Source organism: Lonchura striata, chromosome 9, assembly GCF_050655825.1.
Source record: "Lonchura striata isolate lonStrDom1 chromosome 9, ASM5065582v1, whole genome shotgun sequence".
NCBI lineage: Eukaryota > Metazoa > Chordata > Aves > Passeriformes > Estrildidae > Lonchura > Lonchura striata.
In genome coordinates, this window is record NC_140711.1 from 23,647,072 (window position 1) to 23,659,811 (window position 12,740).

At 36.5% G+C, this 12,740-nt stretch overlaps 1 protein-coding gene across 10 annotated transcripts in view; it reads right to left on the reverse strand.

Annotated features, from left to right (window-relative positions):
* Positions 1-12,740, reverse strand: part of ATP11B (ATPase phospholipid transporting 11B (putative)) — a 65,858-nt gene that overhangs the window by 14,979 nt on the left and 38,139 nt on the right. For 5 of the 10 annotated variants that reach the window (XM_031505619.3, XM_021543613.3, XM_021543561.3 and 2 more), the window contains exons 21-28: positions 12,092-12,194; positions 11,706-11,851; positions 10,852-10,911; positions 10,446-10,573; positions 9,464-9,602; positions 6,134-6,199; positions 5,754-5,857; positions 4,944-5,109 (exon numbers count right to left, since the gene is read on the reverse strand). In XM_031505619.3, the coding sequence (XP_031361479.1) occupies positions 4,944-5,109; positions 5,754-5,857; positions 6,134-6,199; positions 9,464-9,602; positions 10,446-10,573; positions 10,852-10,911; positions 11,706-11,851; positions 12,092-12,194 (912 nt within the window). Of the gene's footprint in view, positions 1-1,034; positions 1,121-4,943; positions 5,110-5,753; positions 5,858-6,133; positions 6,200-6,225; positions 7,632-9,463; positions 9,603-10,445; positions 10,574-10,851; positions 10,912-11,705; positions 11,852-12,091; positions 12,195-12,740 lie in introns of those variants that run through there. The other 5 variants (XR_014957234.1, XM_021543586.3, XM_021543578.3 and 2 more) reach the window with 2 other exon arrangements.

A 12,740-nucleotide genomic window follows, 5' to 3' on the forward strand; every position in this document is an offset into this window, starting at 1 on the left:
TACAACACAATGGCCATTTCAACTTTTGCCTTGTAAAGTTGTAGTGCACTCTCAGAGGAAATACAAAACTTCTCTCTTTTGGTTTAACAAACAGCAATTAAATCCCTAAAATGTAGGTTAGTTGGTTCCCTAGGCACCTATTTGCACATTTTTAACAACAAAGTCACCTTGAAAAATATTTAAAAGTAATCAGATCTTTGCATTAATTCTTGCTGTAGGGTGTGGAATTAAACAGACAGACATTACTGATGCATATAAATGCTTAAGTCTTACAAAAGAGAATCAGCATTTGACAGCATTTCATGTGCTGAACTCGGTGCATTTGAAGAGCTGCAGAATCATGTTTTACCTACACAGACACATGTATGTTTTGATCTTGTTTTGAATAATTTTCTGGGACTTTGTAGCCAAATGCCTTTAGGAATATGTATCTATACACATTGAAAACAAACAACACTCACTTTATAGCTGCACAAAACAGACACAAAAAGCCTCAGCTGCACAAGGGTATGGACGCACCCAAGCTTCAAACATTATCTGCTCTTTCCACACAACTGAAAGCAAATTAAAATGGGCAAATAACTTGCAATAAATTTTTGCCTGAAGTACATGGATCTTCCTGTCACAGCCTTATAAAGCTGAAATTATCCAGCATGCAAAATGTGCTGTTAATTTTTATCATAAAGAAACCAAAAGCATTATAACCATGCTAGAAACTACAGTTATTTAAAAATGGATGCAAGAACAGCTGATCCTTATTCTGGAAGTTGAACATCATGCTAGGGATGTTTTTTCCTAAAAAAAAAAAAAAAAAAAAAAGCACGTCCAACACATGCTACTTAGGAGAAGCATTTGGCTTAGAAACACAGAGCAAAGCCAAGAAATCACCAAACTGAATGTTTCTGCGCTACACGTATTGCCCTCTCACCCCACTAATAGATAGATATTCATGCCTCTTCCCATCTCTCTCAGCACTGGTTAGTTCACCTTGAGCATGCATAAGAGTTGATGAGGAACTGTCCCTCCTACTCTACCTAATTTTGCTCAGCTGATTCCTTGCCCTGGACAATGGCTGCAGTGCGATGAACTCGTCACTTAAAGCAACTCTGTTGGAGTACATCTACAATTGGACAGAGAAGGGATGGAACATACATGTCAGTAAGTAGCAGCAGTAATTTTCTAAGAGAAAGACACAGGACAACACATTGTTATTTAAGTGGAATACACATCATATACAGAACACGAGCCTGGTACCTTCAAGACAGCTCCTGGGACCATCACAGCCAGTCACTGCTTGGCAGGACCATTCTTAAAGTACCTTTGCTTTAAGACTGAGAGAAAAGGCCTACACACTTTTACATCTGTGCTTTACCAGACACCTTTATTCTGCATTGTTTTCTCTCCTCAGTAGTGCTGTAATTTATCTTTACCCAAAGATTCATATTTTGATTCACGTTTTACCTTACTGTCCAATTTCACCTGTATGATTCTGTAACAGATCTATATTGAGAAATTGCCCACAAACTACTTCAGGGCAACTGACCTCAGTGAAACATAAGGTAGCTTTTCTTTAGGACAGCAAAAAACCCTCGAAACACGTAAAAACTAAAATAAAATACAGTGCATTAAGGAACAAAGTCAACCAAGCTCATCCTCTATAAAAGTCAACTCATGCTTGCCTGTCAAATTTTTAATTTTTAGTTTCCTAAAATGAATGACTGAGATTTAAGTTGCTGTGAAAGAACAATATTTACATTTTAAAGCCTATCAAATTTCTTTCTCATGTCAGTTAAATTTCTCTGCTCTCTTATGAATAACTTATCTACATATAACATCTAACAAACTCACACTTGATGCTATCACCTTATACTAAAACAAAGATAAAAAATCAAAGTAAGAAAGATTCCTACTGATACAGTGAATTCAGAGCACTAAGGTAAGTCACACACAAAATATTTCTCAAAAATTAAAACAATAGGGGCAAGCATTTTCAGTTGAGAAATGTGTGTTTTGCTCACTGCTCCTGGGATTAGTTTGGAATTTAAATTATGGCAGGCAGAAACAAATAAGCTAAAAAGCTTCAATTTAAAAACAGGGAACTAGGGAATGTAACAATTAATTTTGCCATAATAAAAGCACAGTAACTATAAACCAAGCTTTTTCTTTCCTCCAATATGAAAATATACCAATGTAGTCCTACAAGTAAAAATGAGTAATTAAAACATGTTTAGTGGAGTGTACCTACACTATGAAAAGTAGTTTTAAAAGATAATACACAAAGTTCCATATTTACTCCTTCAATGACTTTCACAGAATTCACTAACATCAGTCATCACTCTTAGTCTTTAGGACAAAGATATTCTCCAAACCCTTTTTATCTGAAAGTCAGTCTCTTCCTCTGCTTGGAAACAGAAAGAAAAATATTTACTAGGAATTTTAAACACAAATTATGAGGTATGATCATAAAAGAAGCATTCTATCACTTCTTGACAACACATGTGCTGAGCTGATCAGCTGCTCGTCTACAGTAACATCCAATTCCCCACTGTAGGAACAGTGAATGAAATCCAGTAGAACTGACTGGCCCATTAAAGCAAGAGTAGGAAAATCTTAAAAGATTAAACTTCAAGAAAGGAACAAAGAGGCACCTTCTTTTTCCAAGTACATTTGTCGCTATAATTTCACAATCAGACACACAAAAAGAAACCACTGGATAGCTGCTGAAGAAGAACTTGTGGTCAAATCACATTTCAGATACCTTGACTTGGCAGCATGAGGAATTAAGAATTTTCAGTGACAAGACAGTATTTTGGTCAACAGAGACCTCAGTGCTGACTCTGTCAAATGCAAAGTAGAAAGCAAATAAGGAAAAAGAAGAAATATAACTAATAGAGATGCACAAAGCAAAATCCCCATGGCCAAGAATCCAACTATAGCCACAGGAAAGGAGTTAGATATTCATCAAGATTCCTTCTTAAAAAGTCCTAATAAAAAGTCCTATTGTGTCTTTGCACAGCTGTAATGGCATTAAACTGAACCCAAAAAATCTTCAGAAAGGAGTCCTAAAGCAAGAGAATGTAGCAGAAGTATATAGATAAAGGCAGGAAAATCCACATGGCTTTTAGGGTTTTAATTCAAGCACTTCAAGAACATGAAAAAACTCAAGAACCACACCAATACTGTGCCAGACAGCAACAGGTGATGTACAGCAAGGAAGGAAAGAGAGTGTTTTGATAAATACTGCCACTAGCTTTTGAGGAGAGAAAAAAAGATAGGCAAATATCATTGCCTACAGTCACTCTAACCCAAGAAGTGCAGTAATGTGCAATCCAGAGCCTTACCAGGTCTATCTGAACAGTTTTATGAAAGCCAGTAGTTATTTACTTTGGCTTTTAGCTACTAAATTCCAAGACAGGATAAAGCAGCCAATATTCCAATTTTTAAAAGGGTCTAGTGGGATATTTTGGCTAGGTAGACTTGTCAGCTTGATGTTGATCCTAGGCAAATTAAGAGAAAGTCTCACACGGATTTTTTTTTTAAACACACATATTAGAAGGATAATATAATTTAAGTAAATCAACATGCACTCACATCCAAGTAATTACAAGGTTAGATGCTAAAGATAGCAGCACTGATAAAGACAGCAGCAGTGATGCACTGCAGTCAGCAGTTCTGCATGCACAGAGCTCAGTGCCACTTGCATTAAGCAATCAGGACACCACAAAATCCATCTGGCACACAGGTGGACAGAAAGCTGCTGAGAGGTTTCAGACCATCACTGTGCATGGGATATCTTTGTCAACTGGGTTCTTCATACACTTTCACTATTTTTGGCTCTATACTAATTGACCTCTCATCAATAACCTGAAAGAAACCAACATCACCAGCTGCAGATGTGTAGAAGATGCAGAAGACAACAGGTTATTGATGTATGTTATTCTGTAATCTGAATATAGCTGGGGACCCATTATTTTGGTACTTGGCACTGGTGTCTGCTGTACTGGAATATTGTGTCCACTGGTGAAATCCAAAATTCAAGATGAGGTTGAAGAAGGGTGAAAATTACAGGAGAAACACATGAATGATGAAAAGATTCTAAAGCAACCTTTTTGACTGAAGATGCAAGTCCAATCTACCTATCAGTGCTAAAATTCACTTGATTACAAACCTGTGAGAAAAACAAAAATGGTAATAGAAACTTGCTCAGTTTAGCAAAGGAAGTATAAAAATATAAAATGTTGAAAACTGAAACCAGAGAGACAGTTACTATTAGAATAATAGGTCAGGATAACTTCTCCATAACATTCTCTAAAAAGAAGAAAATACTCAAAGATGAGATATTTACGTAAAAGACAGTCTAATCTCACCAGAATGATTGAAAGGATGTTTTTGCTGTGTCAGGCAAAAGGGAGATTCCATTATCACAGCATAACTTTAGACCTTGTCTATGAATCTGTGAATCTGTGAAACTATCACATGGGTAGTTAGGTTTAACTACAGAATCAACAATAAAATGCACAACATATGAAATTATTGAGATTTAAGAAATAATAATTAAAACAAGTTTTACTAAAGTAATTTTTACAATTTCTGTTTCCATCACATTTTAAGAAATATTCAGTGCCAATTAGAGGAGTAGCTTCTAATACTTCTAATACCTAGACAAGAAGTTACCCTCTATAAAGCAGTATAAAAATGTGCAGTGTGACCCTTTCATACAGCTGCAATCTGAGATGCAAAAGACTGAGCGACACCTTCATAAATAATTCTATTCTTTTTATTACCAATTATTAACACAAACATTAGTGACTTGTAAAATGGTGTGCTCACTTTTGTAATTTGAAATTAACAAGTGTATTTCAAAATGAGAACACTGCACTAAACATGACAGTAATGTAAGAGGGCAACTATTGGGCAAGTTGGATACAAAAGCATAACATTACCTGAGCTTTTTCAGTACTTGTTGGTTGCAGATGTCTGTACAGCACTTTCTTCACAACATCAATAAACAAACAAGCAACTACTATGAGGATTATGGCAAACCAAGCAGAACCACTTGACAACAGTTGAACAAATACAAAGTACATGTCCTGGGTATGTAAAAATGGCCTGAAAAGTTAAAAGAAGTGGCAATTACTAAAAAGAACTTCTAGAAACAGAAGTACAGCACAGGCTGTCTCAAGTGTATCTTATTTTACTCCAAGCAGAGAGACTCAGGATGCAGTCACAACTGCACCATGGCCATGTGGAGTCCAGCAACCTGTTGGACCTGACCTGCCAGTGAGCTCCAGAGAAAAAGGGTACTGAACTTTGGAGGAAAAACATTCCGATTTAGATTTAAATTATGTTGAAGATAATCAATCACCCATCTATCCCTTCAGACTCCAAATTACAAGCAAAAATACTTTGCTTTATTGATTCAAACCCCCTCTTCTTTATTTCTGTTGCAATTATTCACCTATTACATAGGTGAGGAACATAGATTCCTCTGGGAACCTATTCACTTCTTAAAAATACCTTTATAGTTACAGGCTGTAAGAGACAGATACTGTGTGTCCTTTAGCATAGGACAGCACAACAGCACTTAAATTTTTCAAAAAATCAGCAAAAGCAAGTGGCAGTCTTAGATTTAAAGCCTTTTTATCACAAAACTATCACAAAATTCAGAACAAAGTGGTGGAACATAGTAATTCTGTGGTTTTTAGCTTCATGATATTACATGTAATAAAAAGGATGGGGGGAAAATCACTTACCAGATAATTCCCCCGTAAAACAAGGAGAATATGAAATAAAATACAATGGATCCCCACGTAACAAAATGGTTTATCCATGTCCAGAAGTGAGTTTCTAGTGCCATCTAAAACAGAGATAACTTCAGTGAGCTTCTGTTTTCCACCCACTTCACAGGAAACTATAAATACCAGTCAGAACACACTGATGAACTTCCACCCCAAACACTAAATATTGTTGTAACACACAAAAACTAAAGAAAAATTTCAACCACTGTTGAAACTAAACATAAAGGTCTGGAACCCCCAAGGATCAGTAACTTTGGAATAAATTTAAAATTACTGCTTTGTTACATATTTGCCTACACATCCAGACCCAAAGAGCAGTCAGTGTGATATCATACCTTCATCGTAACAGTTATAACCATAACGGTGAAGACCAAAGTACCAAATGTCCAGTTCCCAAACATCTAAGAAAATGGCAAGGCAAAAATCATGGAATAAAAAAACATCAGTTAAGGGCATTCACAGTAAGTTAAATTATTCTCAAGTCATCTACACTAAAGATATAAGACATAAGCTTGTGACAAGTAATCATCATGAAAAAAGCAAGGAGGCTACAACACAAACTACTTGAAAAAATACAGGTTATTATAAGAGCATAGTTAACAACTCCCAAGTCATCTTTCTTTTTGGTTCAAAACAAATCACCACAAAGGCTACATGAAATATGAAAAAAAAAAAAAAGGTCAAAAAAGTAATATGAAATGGTAGGGAAATGAAGATACCAATTTGATCAATTATAAGCGTCCAATAGAAAGGAAATATTGGGTGGAAGGTATTCACTTTAAGTGCAAAACACTTGAGTTTAAATACTTCCAGATAATTTTAAACATGCAGCATCAAATGAAGGTTCACTTTTAACCTCAAGCACAATTATACAATTCAAAAATAATGGTGCCATTGTATTTTATAAAGAAAATTCTAAGGAAAAGACACTTTGTTTCAAGGCTAAGAAACACAAAATTAAGCTCTAATTCTGAAACACTGAAATCTGTCACTTTTGTATTCTCTTGTGCTCATAAATTAAACTATCAAAACTCTGAACAAGGTCTACAACAATAAAATCTCAGCTCTGACAACCAAGCAGGGATGCTGAAGTCGTATCTATCTACACACATGCTACTCAGGTCTGCCATTCTACACCAGGTCTCCCTGGCTGGGGGATCACAGGGAAGCTGTGGCTGTTTCACAGCTGTTTTTGCCACTGACAAACTGAACAATGACCAAATCCTCAGAACTGGATTTACTGGTAGCAGACTAAGCAAGCAAGGAGGAAGGTACCACATGCAGACAGACAACCAGGGTCATCCTAGAGCTAAATGTGTCAGGACAGCACAGGGGCACAGAACTGGGATTCACACAGTTGTAGTTCTTGTTGCAGAGCTCTGACAGAAAATCCCAACAGCCTGAGGACAGATCTCACACCCACTTCTCTCATCTATATATAAGGTACAAAACAGAGGCAGCCATGAGTCTGGATTTACTGATAATTTTAAAGATCTTTGTGATAACATGCCTTCTTGAAGCCTTGGATTTACTTGTCCCACCAAAAGCAATGGTTAACAAGTAATGTGCTTATTGTTAACTGCTGCAATATTCATCTTAAAAGCAAAATTAAACTTCTCCTGAGTGACCTGTGAAAGAAAGTGTCTTTGCTAACACTGCTCTCAATGGTCAGAGTTAGAATGCAAAACACGCACAGGTTCTTGCCACCATTTTATTTTTGAACACATTTACACTGCAGATGCTGCGTCCTTTAATCCTATGAAATAACAGATACAATATTTTGTATCTCCTCCTTTTCTAAACTCTTACCATTTGCCTGTTAGGTTTCAATATCTGACGACATGCACAGCATGAAAAAGGGGGGAGAAAAAACAACTAAAAGATCAAGTTGTTGCACAATGTGTTGAGGTAAGCCTAACAAAGCACCAGCATTAACAAATTATTTACCATCTCTTCTATTCTGCTGTGCTCTGAACTGAGAACTTGGAATGGAAATGTGAGGCCTTTCACTAACACTACCCTCTACCACAGATCTGTACAGGTGATCAATTCTTGAGGACTTAAGAAAGCACTTCAGCAGCACACAAAATCCTCCTGCCCTTAATTTTGGCTTTTCCAAGCACACATTAAATTTGCAAGAAACTATGCAACGCAGATATTCCACTGCAACACAGTGGAATATGTGTTGCACAGTTCTACCAGTTCTAATCAACATCTTTTAGCAAACACAGAGGCAGAGTAACTAAAACCCAGAAAAGTCTTAGAATTTATTGAAGTCATATCACGTAAGAAGCTAAAGGGCAGCTGCCAACTCCCCAAACCAAAGAGTTGTTACTAAATACAATGGGAGAAATCTCTTCCTGCCCCGTGGACATTTACCAAGCAATTTTGAAGTGAGGTGCTTTGATAACCAACGACGGATGCACCACACACACTGACTCATAGTCTAAAATTACCTCATTACAAGAGTCCTGAAGGACCTTTACAACCTCTCAAGAATTTCAAATCCCACATCTTGTAACAAATGACAAGAGAGGACACTCTCATGCCTCAGCTGGGAAGAGCCATTTTAGTCTAAAGCACAATTGTTTTAACATTCTTAACAAACATCTGATGATGGAATGGATGCTCCAGGTGGCTGCACCACTCTCCCTTCGCTGCTCCTCCCTCTACAGGGACATTGCCAGCCACCAGCTCTGCCTGCAGCCCCTCAGGACCATTCTGTTCCCTGTCTGAACATCACTGCATTTCTGACTAAACCTCCTGAGCTCACACCCACTCCCTGGCACAGGTGACACTGGGAATTCAGCAGGATGCTGCTTTTGTCCCTTGTGCCCTAACTTGGAACTCTGCCAAGCATTATGACAACTGGCAAGTTCTTCATGCCAGTATTAAGTATGGCATAATGAGAAACAAATGTATTTTTCCATTACTACCCATATTTAACAAGGGAAAAATCGGAATCTAATTGTTTTAAATTGACTTAACTAACTCAGAACCAAGGGGAATAAGGAAACAGACTTAAAATGGTTTTGTTCAAGCTTTTGAGTTTTTTGATTGAGTCCTCCTGTGAACTTTAACAGTTTTAAAATACAAAGTGTCAAATTAGTGTATGATGATTTCATGAAGGTATGACCTTAAAAACACTTATTGAATAAAAACCATAATTTAAAAGCAGCTTGTACCACTAAATTTAGAAAAATTCACAGTAATTAAAATAACATATTTTCAGGAGAAGCTTTAAGACTTTTGCCAACTTTCAGCCTAATTTTATAACAGCTACTGAAAAGCCACTGCTTGACTTTTCAATTAAGTCCAATTCAAAATTAATTTTGAATGAATGAATATATATTCTTATTTGCTGACATTATGAAATAGGATTTTGACAAAAACAGTTTATGAAATACAGCAAAGTTTAAGACAACCATGATACATCTATTATCTTGAAAGACATGGTCTTCAGAGACATATGCTTTCTGACAACACCTTACAATTCCATGCTAAGAAATGTTACTCTTGAGAGCACACATAAATAGTGACGAAGAATCTTTGACAACTGTAGTTCATAAAAACAAAATGTCTTGGACACAGGAAGATTTTTCAAAAAAGCACTAAGAAATACTAACACAAAATACAGTAATAGAATAACACTTGTGCTATTTTACCTGGCCATTTCCCAGCAGAGAAGTATCTTCTCCCATTAGAAGATACGAGCCATAAAAGAAAACAAATGCATGAAAGAAGCCCAAGATGGTCCAGTAAAGAAATGGTTTAAACCCCAGATGGGCATTTTTACTGATGTCTCTGCAGAAATAAAACAGATTTTGGAATTCATACTGTCCATAATCATCAGCTATCCACACTGCATGACTGCTACTGCTTTGAATAAATGCAACTTTCAGCTGCACCAAGACACATTAAAACAAATGCTGACATATGAAAAAAATACAGAAATCATGGGCAAAAAAAGAACTCTGAGCTCTCATGATCTGGCTCTGCTTTAAGGATCTCTTTAAGGGTCTCTAATGGGTCAAATTCAAAATAGCACAAACTAGAATTCTTGTCCCTGGAGGTAGAACTGCAACAGGAAGAAAAAGCCAAATCTCCTGATACTTACCCCTTGCTCTGCTTAAAAGATCTTTACAAAAAGAGAAACATCTGAGAGAAGATATCTCTTTTTAAAAAAAATACCTACTTTTTTTTCCAAAAAGCAGTATGCAGTGCAACATGCTACCACTGGGAGGACATCTAATTCTATCCTCTTCCTCTTAGTAAAGGATTTTTTTGGTGGTGATTGCCCTAATCATGGTGTCCTAGTTTTTCATTCTCCTTGTTTGAGTGATTTTCATCTCCTACATGTAATGGAGGAGAAGGCTGCCAATCATGTAAGCTGACCAAGTGCTCAGTGCTCTTCACTCACAACATGGCTGACATAAAAAGACACTTCTCTTTAAAATACTCCTTTTAATTAACTTTTAGGATGAGAACTATGTAGCTTCAATTCTTCCTCATCAAGATAGTTACTAAAAATGCCTAAATTACAGATAATTATTGTACAAATGCCTAATAGCAAGTTCAGAGCTGTGCAGATGCCACTGCTGCTGTACAAGATGAGCCCCTGTGGGAATTGATGCAGGACATACATACCTGTAGAGCACAGGTTTACTCTGCAATACATGCGGGTGCACATGCTGCTCAAAAAGACTGTAGATGAGGACAGGCAGGGAAGTGAAACAAATATTGTACAAAGTCAGGTACACACTGTCATAGAGCGTCTGCAAAAGAAAGCAAAAAGCATTTTATGCCTTGTAATCGATAAAGATTAATTAGCACTCTTATAGCAGCAACAAATTATCAGTTACATTAATTTGCTAGTTAGGAAAACAGCTGCACTCACAAAACAATCTAATAACATCAGCTACCAAATACATAAAAAAGAGCTGGGTATTTGCTAAATGTAACATCTCTACTGCTCCTTGTGTCTCCCTTGTATTTTCTTTAATTATAGACCTCGAGTGTTTCACAGACAAGAAGTCAGGCATGCAATACTTACTTGTTGTGAAAACAAACAGAAGAACTGATATAAAAATTGTGGTGTAATAAAGCACACATTCTGAAATAAAGAGAAATTAAGGAAATAGTTAATCCTTAGTACATGCCTCACAGCCCTAAAAGAAATTGTTAACTCTCACAAGCTGCTCACACAGGGAGAGCACACAGCCTTTCAGCATTTTACTTGGCAAAGTAAAGCAAGATGCTTTAGTTGAGAGGATATTTTGTTTGTTTGTCCTTTGGGACAAAGAACATGAAAAGCATGAGCTTAACTATATATGCTTGATGAGCACATCTCACTACAGGAGTCTAAGTAGTAATTAAGTAGAAGAAACCCATTCATTTCCCCCTTCAGTTTCTTTTTAAGAATGTCTTTGCTGAATAGATTCCACATTTTATTCAATAAAGCTGTGCTGTGCTCATATGTGTTTGTTGCATGGAAGTAAACAAAGAAGAAATCAAAATGTAACACCATGCTATTGTCATTAAATGAAAGAAAACAGCTTCAAAAAGGACTTGGGAGCCAAAGCTGAAATCCCAGAAAAATTCAATAAAGATAGTGAGTTTTGACTTGTTATGAAAACTGATGAACAAGTAAAAAAAGAAAACCATAAGAACCCCAAACAAACAAACAAAATCCCTGCCTTGAGAAAACAAAAACATCCCTATCTCAGTCTAGACAAACTCACTGCAGTATTTAAAGCCTATTTCCAGGTGGAAAGACTAAACAATTTCACAGTTAAATTACTGCATAAAATAAAATAGTCCAGAAAACATGTTTAAACAGAGATATTTAACCTGATCCCAACAAGAATCTCAGATCTGAAATAATTTTCTTGCTGGGAAAAAACTCACCTTATAAAAAAAGTACTGTACAAGGGTTGCTATTCTAATATAGTAAAAGTGCCCATGAACAAAAAGCAACTTGGAGAGGAATTTAAACCGTGCTATTGCATAGTCACTGTTTCTTACAGCTTGCCTTCCTTCCTTGCCCATGATTCCTGTAATATTTGGGAAACAAAACACAAAACAGGTTAAGTGGAACCAAAACTGAAGTTTAAAAAGCCCAACACCATACATCTGAAGCTACAGCTCTGTCTTCCTGCACTTCAACACTGCAAAGACTTCAGCAGTGTTGCAAAGGAAGACATTATTCCTCACACTCACAACTAAAGGAAGCTGCTCATCTGATGCTGATTCAAGGAAAGAAGCCCCACTTGGTGGAGACAGAAGGAAGTTACCTATGCCAACGTGGGCCTCCTGGATCATGCTGACATCATTAGCACCATCTCCGATCGCCAGCGTTATGGGCTTCTCTGGAGAGGTTTTTAACAGTCGAACCACCTGGAGAAAGAAAATTAAACACTTTCAGATTAAACAGTCTACCTACAAACCATGCCAGCAATTCCCACGTATATCAGTTAGCTGCCTATCTGTAGATATAATTAATATCTACATTTATCTAATAATATCTAATTTATGAACATGCATGTTTGGGTAAAAAATATCTTTGGCATATCACATGCATATATTAATTCCTTCTTTAGAAAAGAATTCTTTCTTTTTAGAAAAGCTGCCTGTTTTAGAGCACAAACCTGATTTAAATATTATATCTGCCTTGAGCCTATTTTCCTGTTCTTATTTCAATGTTCTGTTACAACTCTTAGCTTGGTGCTTTGTCATACAAAACAAAGTCAAGTAAAATTTCGAACAGAAAATTTACTTACAGATCAATACAGATTTAATGCCCTTTAATAAACCCAGATTCTTCATATTTATAATTAACGGAACTGATCCAGGTGAAAGAAGAATTTGAAAAAGCAAATGTATTAGCTAAAAGATCAATATGCCATAATTAAGGAAAATAGCTTCTTTCTAAAGCAACTTCAT